Source organism: Corvus brachyrhynchos, unplaced genomic scaffold (assembly GCF_000691975.1).
Source record: "Corvus brachyrhynchos isolate BGI_N302 unplaced genomic scaffold, ASM69197v1 scaffold48, whole genome shotgun sequence".
Classification (NCBI taxonomy): Eukaryota; Metazoa; Chordata; class Aves; order Passeriformes; family Corvidae; genus Corvus; species Corvus brachyrhynchos.
The window spans coordinates 1,680,624-1,702,868 of NW_008240027.1; the positions used below are offsets into that span (position 1 = coordinate 1,680,624).

At 41.9% G+C, this 22,245-nt stretch overlaps 1 protein-coding gene across 1 annotated transcript in view; it reads left to right on the top strand.

The window, feature by feature from the left end:
* AGBL4 (ATP/GTP binding protein like 4) overlaps window positions 1-22,245 on the top strand; it is a gene marked incomplete at its 5' end in the record, with an annotated part of 872,835 nt that overhangs the window by 713,950 nt on the left and 136,640 nt on the right. The window contains one exon of the mRNA XM_017743442.1: window positions 10,371-10,482. Coding sequence (XP_017598931.1) covers window positions 10,371-10,482 — 112 coding nt within the window. The remainder of the gene's footprint in view (window positions 1-10,370; window positions 10,483-22,245) is intronic.

Sequence of the window (22,245 nt, forward strand, 5' to 3'; positions counted from 1 at the left end):
ACTTTCACAGAATTACAAAGAAAGAATGTTTAATGCAGCCCTCTGGAGGGCTTCAGTCCCTTCTCAAAGCAGGGCTAACTTCAGTGTTGTGTTGGTTACTTAGGGCTTTTTACAGATGAGATATGAAAATCTCCATGGATAAAAAGTAATAATGTGGGAGGTTTTCCCTCTCATTTGAGTTCTCTGTTGCCTAATTAAAATTGACTTCATTACATAACCTTTTCAGTGGAGATTGAAAGCCGTGGATGCCCCATCCCTGAAAGTGCTCAAGGCCAGGCTGGATGGAGCTTTGAGGAACCTGATCTAGTGAGGGGTGTCCCTTCCCCTGACAGGGGGTTGGAACTAAATGGTCTTTAAGGTCTCTTCCTACCCAAATCACTCCATGATCAGCTTCCACCTGAACTCTTTCCAGGTCGTTCTGTATAACAATTGCCAAAAGATTTAGTTTGCCCTGGTGTTTCATCCTCACCTCTTTTCTTCAGCTGTTACATGCCTTCAGTAATTTTGTTGCATTTTTCTATACATCTCAGAAAAGAGTATAACAGTACATTTTTCTGACAAATTTTACCCCCATTTGGTTCTCTTTTAGAGAGATACCAAAAAAAAGAAGAAAATGCTCCAAGTCCCTAAAGGTTTGAATTTTTCGGCTTTAACATTCTCATCAGAATTCTCAAACTAATCTATCATTGCACCATTATTCATTGCAATGAGGTCTTTCAGTGCTCTGGAACCAAAATGTGTAGTTTCAGCTTGGCTTGTTATCAAATCACATTTCTCTGGTGCGTCGCAGTGATTGATGGAAGCCACACTTGGAGTGCTTTACATTCCCATTCTTCTGCATCCAGCAAGCATCCAAATCAGACAGCTGACCCATGTCCCATGGGATGGCACCAAATTCCCTCACTCTTGCCTTTGGGTTAAGAGGAGGAGATGATGTCATGGAGGATGATGAGAAATGTCTCTTTGCCACGTAGCTTCCCCTCTGGGGTGTGCAGTGTGCCCAACTGCTGTGGAAACAGTGGAAAATTGCAAGCCTAAGTGATTTGATGTAGGAATTGGAAATGGACCAGAGACCACCACACTGTCAAATAGTTCCTCATTCTCTGTGTTGTTTGGGCTGTGGCAACATCACACAGTGAAGCTCAGGTGGAAAAACTCTGCCCTTTAAATTAACAAGTGATTGGGAAAGATCTGAGCCTGATTTTACTCCCTTCTAAAGCATCTGGGATTTTTATTGATTGCAATCAGAGACAGATCAGGGCTTTACAGCTTTTTTGCCATTTTCTGAAATGTTAGGCAGCAAACAAGACACTGGTATTATTTCTGCTGTGAAATGTTTGTTAGTAGTTACAGTAGTGATTCTGGGAAGAACATTTGCAATATTCTCACTTTCTGGTGGACTTTCCAAAGATGAAATAATATGAAGGTTTTGATGTGGTTTTTTGTTTGGGTTTAGATTTTTTGGTTGTTGGTTTGTTGTTTTTTTTTTAAACTGGCTTGGCCACATTGTGCCTTTGCTAACACAGAGTAGTCACCTGGCAGGTGTTAAAATAATCTAATAGAATAAGGTTAATCTTCTCTCTTTAATTAGACAGCAATATGTAACACACCCAGTGGGCCAGATAACCTTGAAATTTAAAGTGAGAGTAAAGACAGATTTGAGAGGAAAATGTCTTTAGTTACAGGGGGTTGGGAGTAGAAGAAACAGGAGGAAATGTTCTCTGATATAATAGCACAACCCTACACAATCCCTCTTCTCCACCCAAACACTTAGAGAATGTTTCTCAGAAAATGGACTGGGGTATCTTATCTTATCTTATATGCTCTTATAGGCATTGCAGGATTGTTTGTTAAGCACAAACTTGTGCAATCTTGTTGAAAATGAACCTCAACAAAATTCAGGGTCTGTCAGAAATCCTTTCCTTGATTCCATAAATCACTTAATCTCCATCTGTAGAACCTAATGTGTTCCCATCATTGTAGCGAAACACCATGGAGAGTTTATAATTATTTTTACAAGTGAAGAACTGAGGCATTGCAGTGTAGACCTAGGTTCAATAAGAGGCAATGACATGGCAGCCTCATGATGTCCCCCTAAGTGAACCATTGTGTCACTTGCCCCCCTCCTGTATTGCAGCACCTGGGGTTTTGTTCAGGGCTTTGCATGCAGCTGTAAAACTTTCAATTAGTTATGGTAAAGGGAGTGTCTGGCTAATGGACATGTCCCTGCCTTTAACTTCTGATGACATTTACACATGCTATCTGATGGAGCAGCAGTAGGCTGCTTGCAGAGCGTGTGTATGGGAGTGCAGGGACAGTAAAAAGGGCCTTCCCTCCCACCAACCCAAGATAAATGTGTCCTTATAGATGCAAAACGTCATTTTCAAGCTGAATAATTTGTAGATGCAGCAAGACTATGCAGGAGTACAATTAATATTCTGGTTCAGTATGGGAGTGAGAAATACCTGAGTGTGTCAGAGCCCGTTAGCAAACATTATAAAAGGGAGTCTGCAGCCATGCTCTGGTTAAACTCTGCTTGTTAGGGTTCAGCCAACAGTTTGGCAGTCCTGTGCTGCTTCCCTGGGTGCCAGCACACACCTTCTTGGCAGTTTTGGTGTCAGGTCAAACCCTTCCTCCAGGATATCCAAGAGGAAAAGGCCTTTGTGATGATGGAGGTAGACGATTTCTGGCTGAGTTCTGGCATGGCCTAATGAGGATGTGTGTGCAGCATGTCCTGAGTGGAAATAGTCTGGTATGCTGTAACGTAGCAAAGTAATAATTTCATTTTATTCAGGAGAGTAAAGGCAATATCAGGTACAGTTCTGACCCCAAACACCACATATTAGAGCAGATTTTCAGACACAGCTGAATGCAGCAGTATCAGGATATAAAACCAAGAAAAATGGCTGAATTAGGGTATAACTGAAGCCCACCCAAGACTCATTTGTGATCCAGTAATGTCTCACCATTTTATAGTAATCTCTGACTGCTCTAATTTCACAAACTTGGATGTTTCTAAAATTCTGTCCACTCACATTGCCATTTTTTGTCAGATTTGGAGAAGCCTTGAGTACAATCAGCTTCAGCTCAAATCAGAGCTGGATGCTGGACATGTAACATGCTATGTAAACCCAAGTCCTCTTAAACAAAAGCCCTGTCCTAGGCCTCTCAGATAGAACGTTCAAATTAGTGGCTGTCTCTTATGTAAGCCAATTTTTGTCCCAATTGCTCTTTTATGAATTGAGGACAATGTGGTCGCCTCTTGTACCAGTTCTGTTGGGAAAATTAGTCCATCAGTGCTCATAAAGCAGTTGTCTCCTGCAGTGCTGAGCACTTTAGAAAAGCCACGAAGAACTGAATAGCTCTGTCCTTGGAGCAGGCTTTGAGTAAGAAGGAGCCTAGCATTGCATACTGAACAATAAGGAAAAGCCAAAATATTGAATAGTCCACTCATTAATGAACAGTGCAGGTCCTGTGCACAGAATAAAGAGAGTCTGTGGAAAAGCACCCCGTGCTCCTGCAGTTAAAGGCTGTGTCACAATAATGACAAGCACAGGGCTGAAGGAAGGCTGTGTGTACCTGTGCATCCAAACTTTTAAGAGCTCAGCATTGTGACATTAAGGGTGGCTCCTTTGAGTGCAACTCTCTGTGTGTAATGGGTCTGGTAGTAAGAGCTGAACCATTTTTTTGGGGGTGTTCCTATAATGCTGGTCTACAGAGGGAACATGATGTGTCTTTCCTCTTTCCTAAACATGAGCAGAATTCCAGATTTGTGTGCCAGGCAGTATGGGAAATATGTTGTAATATGCAGGAATATCATCCTACAACAGCTGGAGTATCCACTAATTATTTTCAGATGGGCTGTGTGTCTGACTATTTGCACAGTCTGAGGCAGGACAGAAGTGGGAACAAAAGCATAATTCAAGAGGAGCCACGTCTTCAGAAACACATGTGTAGTAGCTGCTTTCTGTGAACACTGTGATGATGAAACACTTATTTCCACCCAACCTGCCCTCCAGGAATATAGACAGACCAAAAAAAAATACAAATGGTTTAAAAAAGGGTTGCTTATCTGAAGGGAAACATTTGTTAGGAAACAGAATTAGAGCATTGTGGGGAAGTGTCAAGTAGATTGGGCAGGAGGGCCTAGAGGAGTTTGACTTGTTGACAGGGTGGGAGTCCAGTAAATTAGGCACATGATAAAATTCTCTTTCTCAGTGGTTTGCAGCTTGTGATCCATGAGCAGGTGGCTTTTGGACCGCATCAGAAAAGAAAGTTTATATAATACTGCATTATAGGCTACATATGTGAGATTTCTGAAGGGCCTACAGTGGAAATATTTTGGGATCCAAAAGTTGGAAAAAAACCCCTGTCTCCTGTGTCATTAAGTCAGTGATGTGTTTGGTTTTGAAAAGGCCAAACAATGAATCAGGATTTAAAATGGAAGCACTGTAGGTGTTACCAGTAACTTGTTTAACATACCTGAGAGCCCAAGATTGGCGTGGCAGTGACTCAGATCCAGCTGGGAGCGGGAGTCTGAGAAAGCTTTCCTGGGGCAGGACAGATGGGACCTGCTCCCGCAGGGTTCATTTGGAGAGATGCACACATGGGGACAGGCTCTTCCTGTGGGAGAGCTTTGCTAAACTGTGCTTGCATCCCAGGGGAGGTGCTGGAAACCCTGTCCCACTGAAAATTGGGCTGGGCACAATGCAGATATGAAAATATGCAGAGAGGTGGTGTCATCCTGTCATAGATGCAGGGGTCAGCTGCACTAGTGAGGGGATCTTACCCTCTGACACCCCAGGCACACTCACAGGGTGGAGTTCTCCTATCTGCAGGATGGGGTTTTATTTCCAGCGTGCTGCTTTGTGCCCAGGAATCCTTCTGGCATCACTGAGGACCTGGGGTGTGTAGGGAGAGTTAATACAAGAATTGAGATATATCCTGAAGATCAGAGTGTGCCCATGTCAGGAGGGAATGCATGTCTCCCTTGGTGTGTACGCCTGTGACACCTATTACCAGCCCTGAGAAATGCTTGTATTCATCAGAAGGAGAAAATATCCCTTTGTGTTTATTCTTATTTAACATTGTTTACACAGAAAATGGAGAAACACATCTTTAACCGTCATGTACGATTTAAAATTATGCCAGTACAGCAGGCAGTGCTCATTCTGCAAACATCTACTCCACCATGTGGTCTCTGGGAGCTAATGCTGGTCTCTGCATGGCCAGCCCGCTCTGCCTGGAGCACACTGCAGTGGTTCTGTTAAATAGCCTTTGTGAAGGTTTCCAGAGCTCTAAATTAAAAATGCAGAAAGCCGAGGAGGAGGAGAGAGTTTTGAGAGCAGGGGTTCTCTGTAGCTGGAGCATTAGGATGTCTTGCTACCTAATTGCTTTAGAATATGTGGGCTTGAATGAATCTATTTTAATGAATAATAGGCAAATGCATAAATCTCAAACCCCAAGCACCCAAACGGTGATATGCACACTAATGAAGACCTGACTTCCCTGGCAGGTGTGGAGTTGATTTGTAAAATGCCGTGAATATATCAGTTTTGAAATGATATTTATGAAAAGAAGCAAGTCTTCTGCGTGTTGCCCTTGTCTTTGCTCCCTCCTGCCACACACCTGCTCCTCCTCCGTGCCGCTGCAGCCTCATGGCAGTCCCTGCTACAGCTCTGCTTTCGAGGAAGGGCAGCAAGAGAGACCAATTACCCTCTGTCTCCACTCTCACTGCAATGGGCCTGAGAGGGGGGGAAAAAAGGGGAGTGCTCCCCCTTCCCCACTACCTTTTCAATTTCAAATCCTAACCCTGTTGGTAGTGCCATTTGTGGGTTGGAACTCCCCGGCTTTGTGTGTGGAGATTATCTGGAGATTCACCTGGTGCTGATCCAATGAACCAACGCAGCCTCACAAAGCTGAAGGGAAGGGTGCAGAGTTCTCTTTGTAATAAATCACATGGCGTGAAAAAGGATTTCTTTACCTCCTTTCCTCCATTATTCTCCATATCTCACCTTGTGGAAATGGGTCTGTTAGGAAGAGACTTAGACTCAAATGGTAGGAAAAACGAGCAGGGCAGGGAGAATTGAAGGTAAGGGAAGGTAGAGCTCCTGTAGGTTTCTATAACTTGGAGATTCCAGAAAGAAGAGGCACAACCTGAGAGAACAGGAAAAAGGCCTGAAAAATAAACCCAGCATGGGCCTTGGTACCAAATGCTTCCTCAGGATGTTGTCACTAAAGCAGCTGCAAAAGAAATCCTTAAAAGCAGTGATGAGTTCAGTCCCAGAGGCAAAGGGGTTCTGTCCAGAGGACTGCCCAGCAAGCTGGGTGCTGGTCTGAACATCTTTGGTTTTACTGAGTTGAGCTGGTAACCTCTTGAGATCTGGCTGCCTCCCAAGTAGGGAGGGATGAATACTGCAAAATGTTTCAGTTTCCAGTGCAATTTTGAAACTCATTTGCTTTGACTGAATTTGCACTGTGTTTATGTAAATTTATAAACACTGTAATAAATTTATCTACTTACAGAAAGCAGAAATTTTAGAAAAAGGCTGGAAAACGTTGGTGAAACACAAATTCTAATTCAACAAGAATATTCTCAGAACCTGATTTAAATGAACATTCAGTCACGAAGCAGAAACACAGTATGTGGTCTGTATATCTAGCAAACTATAGCAAGCATAATCCAAAATTCGAACAATGGTTAACAGCTTAAATGCTTTAAATTACATGCATGCTATTTCTTGTGGCTGCAGTGACTGTGTGACCAAAGCCCAGGTTTTCACAGTGGGAATGAAGACCACAACCAGGTAATAGTAGCAGGTTGCTATTTTGCTTGTAGCTCACCTATTCTGGCTATGCTTTTTTCTAACCTGGGAGAGTCTGTGCCAGCACACCGTTCTCACTGGGCTCTGTGACACTGTGACCTGCCACGTTCATAAGAGCATCCATGGGCATAGTCATTGAGACTCATGGAATGGGATATCCTCCAGTGCCCTTGCCCCAACCCTCACTAATTCTGAAGCTGCTCTTGTCTTCCCTTGCAACTCTTGGAGTCTGTAATGTCCCCTGATTTTCTGTCTTCTGTGTTCCCTTCCTAAGATCATCCTTAAGCAGTTCTTTGATATAATTTAGGGGGCTTTTTTCCCCTCTTGTTAATTTTGTGCTGAACACATTGGTTTATTTACAGCACAAAATAAATCTCATCTGTACAGGGCAGATTTGGAGGCACTTTCTAAACACTTACAGCCGTGTGAGGAACTGCATTGAAGCCAATGACGACAATTGCAGTCTGAGTAAAAGAGCTGGTCTCAAATATTGAGAGGTTATGTACTATATTAGAACACACTTGTTTCCCACCATAGAGCTGCTGTTTCCAGAGCATACCTATGTTTCTACTTTGCCTACCCAGTGTTTGAAGCAGCAAGCAAACAGTTAAGCAGCAAAGTCTTCCAGAAATTAGCTGGTTTAAGGCTGGGAGGATGAATTAAAAAGCAGTGCAAGATGCAATTTTTAAGTTATCCTGTTCAAGCTCTTGCACTGGAGGCATCAGCCATGAGGGAGATCACATCAGCTGGGAGCAAGATAATAAAATGAATGCAGGGTCTGTAATGGGCATGTGGGAGACTCTTGCCGTATGTTTTGGTCATGTCCTGATATATGTGAGCTGTGGGAGACAGTTCTACATGTAACAGAGTCAATAATCAAATCTGAAGTACCAAGGAACACAACTTGATGTTTCCTTAGAGAGGCCACAAGTTTGCAGCAGATGAATAAAGAGAGAATGTGGTAGATACAAATTTGTCTTTAGGCAAAAAGGAAAGAAAAAAGACTTGAAAACTGGAAGGGGGGAGAAAATATTATGCTGTTTCCAGACTGGAAAGAAATAGTAATGCCTACATCAGAAACTTAATTAATTGTTGTTACATTGATAAATATGTGATATACCACATCAAAGACTAGCTAAATGATATTTGGAAATTAGTTTGGATTCCTATTAAACAGAGCTCAGAGGAGCTTCCCAAATGAATAACTTGTTTTCTAAGCATTGCTTCCTTCTGTTTGTAAAGTCTTTTCAAGTAAAGACAACTATTTTTAACTGTTCTTGTTGCTTTAAATGAACTATGAGTTTCATCTTTTACCAGACATTCCCAACACATCCAAATTGCAATGCCTTATTTAGGATCTTACAAAAATTAGGTATTGCTTACTTCTTTTCCCCATGGCGATGACTTAGATAAAGTTATCCAAAAAGTTCCAAACCCCAAATTTAATATTGACAGTCCATGTTTGAATTTAAAATTTGCTTCTGTTGCTCTCTAGCTTGGCCACTTCAATGTGCTTTGAAGATGAACATAATGGAATCAAAGTATGCTCGTTTTCTCTATTGTTAAATATTATTAAAGAAAATGTAGATGTGACACATTAACTATATAAAGAGATATAAGTTCAAATTCTGAGCTCTTAAGAAAGTTTTTGTACAGTAAGAATGTTGTTTTCTTGGGAACTGTGCCAAAATACAGTAAAACTCATGACAGTTTCTGCTTTTATTAAATGAAAAACTCATTCCTCTCCTTCTGCTCCTCTGCCAGTTTTATCCCGGTGTAATTCCACCTACGTCTCTGGAAGTACTTCTGGTTTTTATTAATGTCTATGAGTTCAAAAGAAGATAGGATTTAGTAGAGCTGAGTGTAGAGAGTTTACATCAAGACAAAAAGAAGAGAGAGAGAAATCTGAAACAATATGCCACGGAGTGGGATGGCAGCAACTTTCAGAGTTGTCTGTGGAATTGTAGCTGTTGGAGTGTCCAGAAAAAAATCCATCTGTTTCCTTTACAAGCAGAGAAGTGGCTACCATGACAAGGAGATGGCTTCTCTCCCCCAGCAAGTCAGCAGTGATGGAGCTGCAGAGCGGCGCTTGGGTGTTTGAGCTCCCACAGAGCTGATGGTTGGCTTGTGTAAAGCCAAGGAGCAAAGCAGCTCCTGCTTGCTTAGATACCCGTAAGAATTTTTACAAAAGAAAATGTCCCATTAACTTTGTATCCTTTGGTTCATAGGAAAGTATTTATTCATCAGGTTTGTACACTAATTTCACCCTCTGGTTTCATCCCCTCATTTTTTTAAGCATTTCACCTCTCTTAATTTTATTTTCCTTTCTCTTTGCCAATTAAACCTATGTTTTGGGTCTTCAGATTCTCAGAATTTTTTGCCAAAGGATAGCACTGCTGGAGTGAATCTCTATTGTTTGCATAGGTGTGTTTAAAAGATTAAGGCTGAACAGACATTCTTGTAATAGACATGGGATCAATGAAAGCTCTTCTTTTCTCAAGAAGCTTTAAGGCTTAGCAGCGAGGTTGATTTTTTTGTTTGTTTGTTTTAACTGTAGAGGAAGTTGCATCTCTACCTGGGCTTTTATTAGTAGTGTGGTCTTCCACAGAATTTCTGAGCAAAAATCTACCCAACTCATCCCAAGCTCAGTGTGAGATGACAGAATTCTCTTCTTGCATGTATCAGTAGCCACAGATTGTCTAGGTGATCTCTGCAGGAGGCAAGGGACCTGATTTCCCTGTCTTCCTACTTGTGCCACTTCCAGCTTTTCCTTTTATTTTTCAAATTTAAAATTTTCAGTTTTAGTGTCTACTCTGTTAACAGCCCCCTGAGTTTCAGTGGGGCCCCACAAAGAATTTGGATACTACTCCACGGGGCTGTGAGCAGCAGAATCCAATTCAGGACAGTGTCCTGAGAGGGATCTGAGTCAGGGCAGGAAGGAGAAGCCAAGGTGGCATCCATGCTCCAACGCCTGCAGGATTTGATGGCCAATAAGCATAAAAAAGGAGGGGAAGAGACCGAGGCCCTGGGTTAGTGGCACAATGACATTCATGCTTTAAATCCCTTAAGCACAAACTTAATGGCCATTGATTACTATACTCTGAACAGCTTTGCTGAGTCAAAGCCTGACTGAGGACAAGCTGAAGGTCCAGCTTGGTGGTGCAGAGTGTGAATCACCCTTATAGCTGCAGACCCTCAGCCACAGCTTCAAAGAGAAGGGAACCTCCAAGGTCAGGGAAGGCTGTTCCAGGGCCAGCCTGCCAAGCTGGGAAAAGGCAAAGGATACAGTGAGCACAGGTTGTGGAGGGGAAGAAGGCTGAATGACCAAAGCTGTTTCAGTTGATATTCTGCTGGTCACGTTATTTCTGAAAGGGGCCATTGCTGCTGTCTTTCCTCAGGGGAGTGTTTGCTTTGTTTCCCCCATGAGAATAACATTTAACTACTTCAGCTGCAGAATATATTCCTAATTCTGCAGCTGATCCGAGGAGAGGCTGCAGCCCATGTAAATCCTTTGTGTCTGTTTTTTGTGTGTGTGTCTGTGTGCAGGTGCTCCCTGATGGGGTTTGACCTGAACCGGCACTGGGCAAATCCATCTCCGTGGGCTCATCCCACCCTGCACGGAGTGAAGGAGCTCATCATCGACATGTACAACAACCCGGTGAGTGGGGATGGGTGCTGCTGAGCCACCCCTTGTGCTGAGGGACCCACCCTCTCTCGCTGCAGGGTGCAGTGGGATGCCAGCAACTCTTAACCCAGTGGCAAACCAAAATAAGGGGGAAGTCAGCAAACATCCCCCCCACCACTGCAGGAGATCAAGGAACAGTTGTGCCTTTTGCCACAGGAAGCATCAGAAGTGGAGAAAGCAAGTGAAATGAAGTTCAGCTCAGATTAACTATGAAATAATTCTGAAAGCAGGGCCTAAATTCAATCGAGCTGCTCTCATGCTCTGAGCTGGATTCCAAACAGCAGGCCCCCTAAATTGAATTAGGGAATGGCAGTGATGCTTAATCCGGGGCTCTGGTAGGGGTGGCTGTGTGGTGTGCAGTGCAGGAGGGGGAGAATATTTGCAAATATTATATAAACACATACTCATGCTCACTCAGAGAAGCAGAGGTGTTCTTGAAGGTGAAATCTTAGCTAATCAGAGGAGATGGATTGTGGAGAATATGGAGGAGTGGGAGGGAGGCAGACAGCTATTGAATGTTTGACATCAAAGCGCAGAAGGATTATTGAACATGGCACCTAAGAAAAACTGCTGAAAAAAAATGGAGATGGGTAGGAAAAAATCACTACCAAAAAATAAGAGGAGATTTTATAGATTATTATTTTTTTCATTATAGGATTTCTCGTATTTGTCCTCTCTTTTTGCTTCTCACAGTGGAGAGGGAATTGGAATCTCTAATTCCCTGAACTTTTGCTAATTTTTCCTTTAGGTTTTTTTTTTTTTTCTTTCTTTCTTTCCTCTTTGTTTCTGTGAAAAACGACCTGGTTTTCCTTGCTAATAAAGAAAGAGGATTCTTACCCCCGACTACATCATGTATAGGATAAGACCGCCTTTAATTTAACTCCTGCTTTTCCCAATGCATCTCAATTGGACTTTTTATCTTCCAGCTGCAGTAATACCTGTACAGAGGAGGTTTTAGGTACAAGGAAGATAGGTTAATAGATAAGATCCTTATGTATGTATGGAGTGGAATCCAATTGCATGAAAAATATTTTCTTAGACTGCTAATTGTTTGGCACAGAATTTGTCTTTCTATTCAGTTTCTGCAGCACCTTGCACTGTGCATTGTGCCTCTGACCAAGGTTCCTAAGCTCTTTCAGTGATGATGAGAATGATGGAAAGGCACAGAAAGGAGCTTTGGAGCCAGCCTGGTCTTTCCTGGGTTTTCTACTCCAAAAAGCAAGACAGTTTTCCTTCTAGATGATAGAGAGAGCATGCAGACTGTTTTGAGAAGAGGTTTTTTCCTGGAATGAAGAGGTCTTTAAACATTACAAAAGTGGGAGTGAATTTCTTGTAGCCAGTAAGGCAACAAATCCTGGCACTATTAAAAGCCTCTGTCAGTAAAATAAAGCTATTCTTGGAGGTAGGGGAAAGTTCTTTTCAGCTTCATCCCATTCTAAGGAAGCTTTGAAAATGGTGGTAGCTTCCATCTGCCCCATGTATGAAGAATGAATTAATTTGCTTTGGTGGCTAAAATGAAGAATCAAAAGAACTGTGTGGTGAGAGCTGGTCTGAAATGGAAATCCTTTTTCTGTCTCCCACTCTCCCCAGTGATCAATCTGAGATGAACCAGTTCCAGTTCATTTCTGTCTGAGGGAAAGAAAGGGGAGCCTTTCAAACACAAGTGTAATGTTTCATTTTCAAGGTTATTGAATTTTTTTTAAAAATACTATTTAGTAATCTCTTTTTCCTCCCTTTTTTTTTTTTTTTTTTTGGGAACCAACAAAGTTCAGGCTGCTCTTTAGAATTCCATTTCTTAGTGAATTATCTACCCACTGAAAAAACCTTGTCTGGTTTTATCATCCCCTTGTCAACACCAGCCTTTCTGGCAGTTCCAGGGATGCTCAGCAGTGCAATGCAGTACATGGGTTTACTGTTATTTTCAGGCAATACCAGATTCTTGGTCCCTCTGATCCCAGTAATATTTGTATGAAAAGACCATATCCAAAGTGCAGGGGGAGACATGCCAGCTGCCTCACAGAGAGGGCATGGGACTGTCCATGCACCATCCTGCTTTAGCAGTGACTGCTTTTATTAAGTTATGACAGAATGCCAGAATAAAACTGGCTTTAAATCCCTTCAGGCAGCTAAAAATTTTAGGTGCTTTTCAGATGTAGAGTGTTACTTTCGGATGAGTAATATATGATAGATGGTTGGCTGCATGCACAGGTGACCTGCTGCAGGAGGCCTGGGGTCAATCTGTGTCACATCAGGCATTTTACATCTGAACGTCTGTCCTGCCAGCCCTCTCCTCACCTGAAGTCTTCCCACACTGGGGAGTATGAAATGAAATAAAATGCAAAACCCAATTCTCTGAGAAATTATGTAATAAAAAAATAACCTTCATCTCTCCCATTGCAGACAAGATCTGCCACGAAGGGCTGTCCACAGAAGACTGGACTGTTTAAAGCAGAGGAAGTTTGGCTTCATGTTGCCATTGCAGAACAGCTCAGTGCAGGACTTTCAGATGCATTCATTCCCCTAAATCACTTAAGGAAAATTAGCTGCCATAAGACCATAAAACCATGTTTTAAATATTGCTGCATTGGAGGATTTTTCTTCTGCTCTGCAGTATGGGAGATAAGCTCTTCCCTTTGAAAAAATGTTCATTCTGGAGCAGGGAGGATGAGTGACACAGAAATAAGTGAAGTGGGTATGAGGCACACACACGATGCCGCAGCTACAGTGATTCCAGCACTGAGTGTTCCAAGGCTGAGTGTTTGCTGTAGTTACTGTATAAAAATAATCCAAAGTACTTTGTGGTTCACTGTTCGTCTGGGTTTTACAAAGTGGGCTTGTTTTATTTTATTTTTAAAGTGTTTCAAATTGCATAAGGACCATATTACCCTTAGGAAGGAAAGGATGGGTCAAGAAATGAGAGAATGATAGGAAGATTTGATCTCTGTGTCACTGATTTGACACAGTAACTCTGATGATCACTGTCATTGTGTTGACCTACATGGAGTGAGGGGATATTCTCAGATGTTTCTAGTGGTGCCAGTCTTGCAGATGAGACTGAAGTGATAGACTCTTCTAGCTCATGTGCTGTTGGCTGGGGATATTTCTGTTCCCAAGTACCTTTCCCTGCCCATATGCGAAACAGCAACATCTTCCCACCACTCTACCAGATGATACCTGTTGAAACAGTTGATGGTTTTCCTGTCTGTGCTGGAGCAGGAAGCAGAATTATCTCAGAACATGAATGTATTGTTTAAACCAACTCAGCTGACTTTTGTTTGGAGCATGTTAAATCATGCTCACATCAGCCATTCGAACAGCTGAGATGTGGGGCCAAAACTTTCTGCTTGTGCATGATAACAAGCACAAGCATGCCTTGAGGGAGCATTGCACAGGTGGGGATTATTTTTTGGGGGTGGCCCCACTGAGAGACAAATGTGTCATCCTTGTGTGGATAGGAAACAGATAGTTATGATCACAAGTACCTACTCAGTTGTGGTAGATGGTTTAAGATACCTGGAATCAGATTTCTTCCATGTCATTCAGCAAAGATTGATACCTTCACTGTGCTGTTTCAACCCCTTCCCTCTGCAAGGAAGATTGGGATAGACTGTTTCTGTCATTTGGTTCTCTTAGGACCTAGGAGACAAGGGACAGGCAGTGACTGACTATTTGGGACGAATCTGTTTCAAGTAATTTGCCCCTCCCAAATGAAAATGCAGACACTCTCATTACAACATTGGAGTTTATTTTCTTTCTATCATGTTTCTTCTATTCTGCCTGTTTTCCACCTCCTGTTGAATTGAAGCTGGAGTCCTACAAGCAAATGATTCCTTTGCTAGATGCTGTTCACCTTGTCCCCTGAGTGAGCCTGAGACCTGTCCAAAAAAGAAAAGAAAACACAAAAACCCCACGTACCTGGGATGTGCTCCTTAATTAGCATCTCCTTTGTCATGTGCGTAGACACTAAAATTTAAATTATTTCTGCATAAGTGACTTTTCTGTATCCATCCCTGACTTTGGAGTGCTCGATATTGCAGCCCTTGAATACTTTTAATACTGTTGTGGGTGAAAGTTTTCTCTGATTCAATGCAAAATGAAAGCCCCAGCATGCTAAACTCTGAGTCATCTGCTGGGCTGGAACCTTTAGATCCACCACACAGACATCTGCCGCAAGGGCTGATGAATTAGCTGATAGAGGATGGCAATCTGCTATTGCTGTGGACAGGAGTGAGGGAGGGAAGGAGCCTGTGGGCTTCAGGGGAATCTGCTGACAACAGAATTAATAATAAGAAAGGATGAGTAAACATAATACTGTGGGCATGGGGAGGGGGTGGTATTTACGGGTGAATGACACCTTTTATGTTTTTGAGCAGGTTTTTTAAGATTCCATGTGGAGGCTCAGACTTGAACAAAATCATTATTTTCCAATCTTCCTGTCTCTGAGGAGGCCTAGCTTTTGATCCCAGTAGGCTTGAGTGGGCAAGCAGTAAGAGTAGAGGGGAATTAGCCTAGTAAGTTAACATAACTGGATTCTTCAGCAGATGACTGTGTTCCTCTTCAGAAAGAGAATCTATTTACCGTCTTCCAAAGTTACTGAATGTACAGTTCTCTGGACCTGTGTTATCATCTCTCCCCAGGCCCTTCTTTAGAGGCTGATGGGTGTCCTCCTAGGGCTGCCTCCCCTCAGAACATCCTGCACCTTCACTCTACAGGAAGACAGCAGAGGGAGCTTGTTTTGGGGAAAAGGGCCTGATCTCTGAGTTTCAGCTTGTTGCTGATAAACCCTGATAATAGAGAACAGGTGAGGTTGAAGGCTGAGTGGTGTGAGAACCAGGTGAGCTCCTCCATGAAGGGAAACACGTCTCCCTGACTATCTGTAATTTGTTAGAGCTGACTCTCCTGTCCAGCCAGGTGGCTTCTCTACATTTCCCCATTGCCAAGGAGTACAGTCTCTTTCCCCCCCATGCTCACGCACTTCCTCTCAGTTTTCTGTTTCTTCCATTCTGGTTCTGTGTTTTCCTTGCTGTCAGGAGGTTGCAGGTGTTCTTACCACTCCAGACCACTTCCTAGCTCTTTCAAAGGTGCAATTTGGGTGCTGATGCTTGACCAAGGCCCTCCATCACTGCCCCTCTTTGTGCTGCTCCGTTCCAGACACTGTTTAGGCCATGCACTGTCAATCCTGTTGTTCAGCCTACATCTTTTCTAGGCCTCCAGTAGCACCATTTGGATTGTACTGTCAAGGAGAATAGTTGTGATTGTGCAGGAGCCATGGTCCAAGTGTGGAGTTGTGGGAGTGCTCCACATGCAGCACATCCAACCCCTCACTTTCTCCACTGTCCTCAACTTTTGCAGTGAAACAAATCAGGAATTTTTTTTTCTAGTATCCCTGTCATATTTTGAGAGAAGCATTCTGGTTTTATGGAAAACTAGGTCACAAAATATAGACTTAGAATCCTGTACCTGATATTTTGCAGGTTGCATCTATCCCCAACGGCAGGGTTGCTTTAGTGACCTCACATCCTCTCTGCCTTGGGCAGTGCCACATTCTTCACCAGACAACACATTTAGAAAAATGCAGCTGGTCTCCAAGATGTGTGTGCTTTGCTGGAGAGTGACATAAATTTTATTTTTGTCAGTCCTGCAAATTATGTCAGTCTTAGAGGCTCTGCTTCCACTCATCTCGTGAAATGATGTTGTTAGTATTACCATCAATGTGACACAGGATAGTTGACAAGTAAAGTAGAACAACAGATTTTGCAAGGGTTTCACATCAAAATTGTACACTTAGGCTTCTTATGCTATAAGCCCTCAAGTAGCATTTTCTAATCTAACATTTGAATGACTGCAAGCCATTGTTTTCTCTTCAAAAATTCTTTTCCCTCATCATCTCCCCTGCTCCTGTTATAAATTGGAGCAACAAACTGGAATATATTTCACTGAAAAATTTTAAGCTCATTCTAGCTGAAGCCAGTTTGGATGTTAATAAATGTTTGGAAAGGCTGTGGGTTGGGGTTTGGTGTTGCTCAGAACTCACTTGGAGCCAAACAGATCAGCTGGGGTCTGCATCATCTGGTGTGAGGAGTCATAGCAGATTAACTCAGGGTAAGGGGATCTGTAGCACCACACACTACCTGGCTCCATTTTGCTCTTAGCAGAGCTCTTACACTTCCTTCCCCAGGTAAACAACACAAGAGTAGTGAATAATCATTTCTAACTCGATATTGAATTTTAACAACCCCCTGGGAAGTGATGCTCAGAGAGTCCCTCAGACATCCTGGGTTGTCATTTGTACCTGCTGGTTTTCACTCTGACATCAAAACAGCCATTGCCAGGCGTCATCTTTTGCCAACAATTCTCAGGATAACATAGTATATGTTATTCTGAGTTCTTCTTGGGCAGAATGGCCAACATGCTGCCTCTTATTTCTCTCCTCCTGAAATTAGAAGAGGGATCACCTCTGCTCATGCAGTGTGTATTCAGCTGTGATAGCCCTGTGGCCTCTTTCTATGGTAATGTTCATGTTTTTGCCACTCTGTTGGTATTTCAGAAGTGCCCTGTACCACTTCTCTCTTGCAAGTCCCTGTTGACTGTAGTGTAACTTTTCAGTAATTTGAAAATATCATTCTTATTTCAGTTCACTGTTGAACAGTACTAAGGACAACCTTTCTCTCAGTGCTGCAGTTTAGCAGTGTGATGTACCCATCATTGTCTGATTCTGTAGCTTGTGCTCAGGATTTTGACTCTATTTCACATCTTCCTGTTGGACCAGCATAATCAGAGCTACTGATGCTCTATCTAACATTATACTTCATATAGGCTGTTTTAAAGTATTCCCATTAAACTCTTGTCGTTGTTAAGTATGGACAAATTTGGTATCTGCTGACAGAAGCAAAGGTGGTGTGCATGATCAGTTTATTAGCTGTGGCATTTTCTGATAAGAAATCATGTGAGAGTAACAGTTCAGAGGGACTCCTCAGTTCCCTTTCATGCAATTTTAACAATTCTGCTTCCTGGAGTAAACATTCTCTCTTGATCTAGTAATACATTCTATGTTTATACCAGGTAAAGAAGCTTCTGATCTTAGCAAATTTCTTCCCACAGTCCCTAAAACACACACAATATTTCAGAGAAACTTGCAAATAGCAGAGCTGGTTTTACAGTAGAACAGATTATTTGCAGGAGATGCTGAATCTTTCCCACTGGAGGGTTTTATGATGGGTATTTATTGGAAAAAAGTTTAGACAGAGTTAATTCCCTTTTGAGGCAGTTGAATAGACTCAATAAACTCTAAAGATTTCCTTCCCATCTACAATTAACCTGTGATTTTTGTCCCTTCCCTTTGATTTGTTTTCAACATGTAAATCTTCATATATATAAATGTATATATAAAAGGGAATATATAATTTCTCTGGTAACTTTTAGGAATCATTGACACCATTAGATGAAGTTCCACCTGAAACTGCGAACTCCTTGTTAAAGTGCTAGTGAAGGAAGGGAGTGCTATTCAGGCCAACCAGTGCTAATAGTCTAATTTTTCTGCTAAGTGAAATCTATATATTGAAATTATAAATTGCATTTCATCTAAACTAGACAAGCTTTTTGGCTGGTTTTGTTTTGATCACACTTGCATGCTCATAATCTAGCTCTGGCTGATGCTACACTATATTTTTGTCAAATACTCCAGATTCTCCAGGAAATGTTTCTGAAATGGGTCTACAGCTACCAAATTTCTCTCTGTTTCTACTCAGTCATTGTGCTAATCATATCACCATAGTGGTAATGGCTGACACGGGCTGTAGTTTCTTCGGTTTTTTTATCCTATCCCCATTTGGTAATGTTTTTATCTAGGATAGGAACAAAATTTCAGGTGAAAAAAAAATAATGCAAAGGAGAATGAAATGTTTTCATTCAAGAGACTAAAATTTCCTTTTTTTTTCAACACAATAATGGCCAGTTTTCATTTGTACCTGACACTCCTAAGCTGTTGTTCTCCATGATACACACCTCCACGAAGCACTGCAGACAGATCAGTGTGTGGTTCACTATCATATTTCTAGATAAGTGCCCCTTTACTCACCTCTAATATTCTCACATGTTGTGTTAACACTTTCACCCTGTCGCGTGGGGTGTCTGTGTGCAGTAACATCTGCACCTTGCTGCTCTAAACATCTAAACCAGTCTGGGGTTTTTTTTCCCAGGAGTTAGCTATTCTGAGGAATCTCTGTGCTGCTGCTTCTTGTTTGGGGCAGAAATGTTAGTTATGCCCTCCACTTTGCAGTGATCTACTGTCCACCTTATCTTTTCTTCCTGGTGTTTTATTGCGATTACATGGAACTTATGTTGTTGCTTTCTTAGTTTTAGCTCAGCATCTTGGTCTCTTTCCACGGCTCTTCAGGGCCTTTAGTCAAACTCCTCTCTTTTACCTTGGATCAAAATATTATCCATCAAAGCTTTAGTATCCTCTCTACCATCAAAACATGGTTGTATTTTCCTGGGATGTGCCTAGGGGGATGAACACAACTCAAATGTCCCTCTGAGGAAATAGTGTCTCCTAAAATAGTTTTTTGAAGATGAACAGCCATGTTTTCTATTTTTCTGGGGGCATCTGCCAGCACCCTGCTGATGAATCAGAGCAGTCTCTTCAAAGAATTTACCCCTTGCCAATGGAGGAAAATATTCCCTTTATATAATACACTTTTTTTTTTTTCTTGGACTGAGTGTGCAAGAGGAGTTAAATATGAATTCTTTTCTCACTTTCTTGCATCTTCTTCCTGCTTCAATGTTCTGTAATTCTTACAGATGTGATGTTATTGAATTCCTCTTAGGATCTGCACTGGGGAGAGAGGATTTTGGATTTTTTAATTTTAAGTAACATTAATCAGGGAGTGGCTGACATGTTCAGTACTGCATTGAGAGTTTCCTCGAGTCTGGGAGATATAATTAAGCTCCTCCTCAATAATTCTGGTTTCATGTTTCTCCTCCCCTTCTCAGTTTTTCAGTGAGACACGAGAGTTTGAGATTTTTTCTCAAAAAAACACCTCCCCTTTCACTTCTGCTCCTTCCCCAAGTGCTTCTATAAAGTGGGTCAGAGTCAAGGTCACTGACAAGTCTGCTTCAGTGCTTGCATTTGAACTGCTGAGCACTGAGGAGAATGAGCTCCTGCACAACACAGCACTCAATTCCATCTGCCTCTTGCCCGAGCTTCTTAGAGCCAGGGCTTCTCACAGGATGCAAGTGGAAATGCCTGGAATGAGCTGATCCATTTTATTTTTCCCACTTCAGATGGCGTTGGGACCATGCCCTTTGTTCAGTTTTCCTGGGATTGCATTTGCCTTGTAAGACACAGGGGCAAAGTCACTGCCAGGGCTTTTTTATTTAATACAAAAGAGCTCTTAGTATTCAAAAATGATTTAGAGACAGCTGGCCAAGTGTTTGACCTAACTATGTCTGTTCATGCTTTTCTACTGGTGCAAGACAGCAGTAATAGAGCCAGTGGACAATTAGCCCAGTGTATGCAATGAAGATGGGTGAAGTGAAATGCTGATTTTAAATGAGGATATTGACATAATAGCATCTCAATCAGGGAGCACTGGAATAGCAGTGTAAAATTATACCCCAATAACAGAGGAAACCAAGCCAGCAGAGGAGTGACATTATCATTAGAGTTCAAGGAAAGATCAGAAGCAAAAAAGAGAAAAAAGAAAAGAGAAGAAAAGAAAAAGAGAAAAGAGAAGAAAAGAAAAGGGGTAAAAAAGGCAGGGAGCGGAATTGTATCAACAAGTACTGAAAAATCTCACAATCTCTGTGCATTAAAATTTCATGCCAAACTGGGATGGTAGCACTAAGCATCTTTAGTGTCATGCTCAGAATTACCCCAGAATCAATGAGGACTCAAGGAATGTAATGACAGAGTCTGATTAAGGGTCATGATTAAAGGTGATGTAGAAACCACATTTATACACTTTAAAAATGACATCTTCTGGAAACGAGGAATCAAAGAGCCTGAAAGAGGAGAGCAATTTTTTTTTTATTTATCCCTTAGCAAGGATTAATTCTTGATTGAAGATGCACCTGTCAAAGAAACATTCTGCAATAATAAATATAAGCATGCTCAAATTCGTCATTCCTGGTGGAAATCAAAAAGACCCATGGCATATACTTCTGAAAGGAGGCCAACACAAAGTGGAAAAGAAATTTAAAAGTAGTCACTAAAAGGGCAAAACAGAAGAAAATAACACTTTGGGGCGACATGGCAGCTACCTGAAATCACCACTGTAGGAATGCATTTTTTCAGCTTTACCATTAGAGAGTAAGTGTGTTACCCCTCTTTGAGAAACTCCACAACTTTATAAAAGGTTGCATGAGAAGTTAGCAGAGGGGATTATTAGACATGAAGAAGGTCATTAGCATTAAAGGACGCCCTTTCAAGTCTTGCCCAAATGAACTAAGGAAAAAAAAAAAACGCAGTACACTGGCAAGTTAAATGCAAACCCATAATAATAGCGGACAAAAACAATTTTGAAGAAAAACTTGCTAAAGGCATAAAAACTAATAATAAAAACTTTTTCAAACACATCAGAGGCAAGAAGCCTGCCTGAAGGTCTATAAGGTTGATAGATGATCAAGATGTAAAAGTGCTCAAGGAAAATAAGGTCTTTGCAGAAAAGCTAAATGAGTTATTTGCTTTGGTGTTCACAGTGAGGAGCCTAAAGGGAATTCCCAAATTAGAGCTGCTCTTCATGGGGGACAAGTCAGATAACATGGATAACAGTGGTTTAATGGTAGTTTTCATTTTTGAAAGAGGAATTTATACATCTGCTAGCCTGTTTTCGGGGGTTTGGCAAGCATGAAGATAAAGGCAATCAACCTGTTGCCTACTTTGAATTTCTGAAAAGCATTGGCAAACTTCTAGCCAAATGATTTAAAAGAAGTTAAGAATCTCAGTTGTGATTGGATGATATGAGTTTGTGTGCTTATTTGTTCTTTTTCTTGCATTGTTTCCTTCAACATCCCGTGCTGCCCACAGCCAGAGATCTCTGTGTGGCTGTTGTTTCATAAACCTGTGCATGGGAAAGACAACACAGCTCCTGCTACTGCTCTCTGACAGCCTCTTGTACTATTCCCATGTTAAAGTAGAAGGGGTGGCTGTTTGATGGCTGGATTGGCACTATCAGGTTTGTGGACAACCAATAGTGGTTGTTCTGCCTAAACAAGAGCTCTGTTCTGTCCCGTGTACCTCTGCATTCATGCAGTTCGGGTGCTTGGGGAGACCTGAATCTTGGTGGAGTTATTTTGCAGTGCCATACAAAAAAAGGGAAAAAAAAAAAAGTGAAATTGTGTTTTGATGGGAAAAGTCTACAGACTATGTGATTTCCCTGGATAAAAGATCATTATCCTCAGGGGAGGCCATTATATTGTCTTTGTGACAATATGCAGAGGTATAGGATAGGTCCACTGCTTTCTTGGCACATGTCGTTCCAAAATAGTAATCCCAAATGATCCTGCAGACAGGATTCTCCACTGCTTATTTTCAGTTTGTGCCTGGTTTATTGTGTCAACCAGAGCCCGTGCCTGAGAACAGGAATCCTGTGAGGAAAACACAGTGACTGCCTAACAGCTGAAAGGAAGGTAACTAATGGATCCAGTGGGGATATTTAGGCAGATAGGCTTTAGTTACAGACTGGGTGACTAGAGCTGAACGAATAATGCTGTTTCTCTTCTGCAAAGTATAATAGA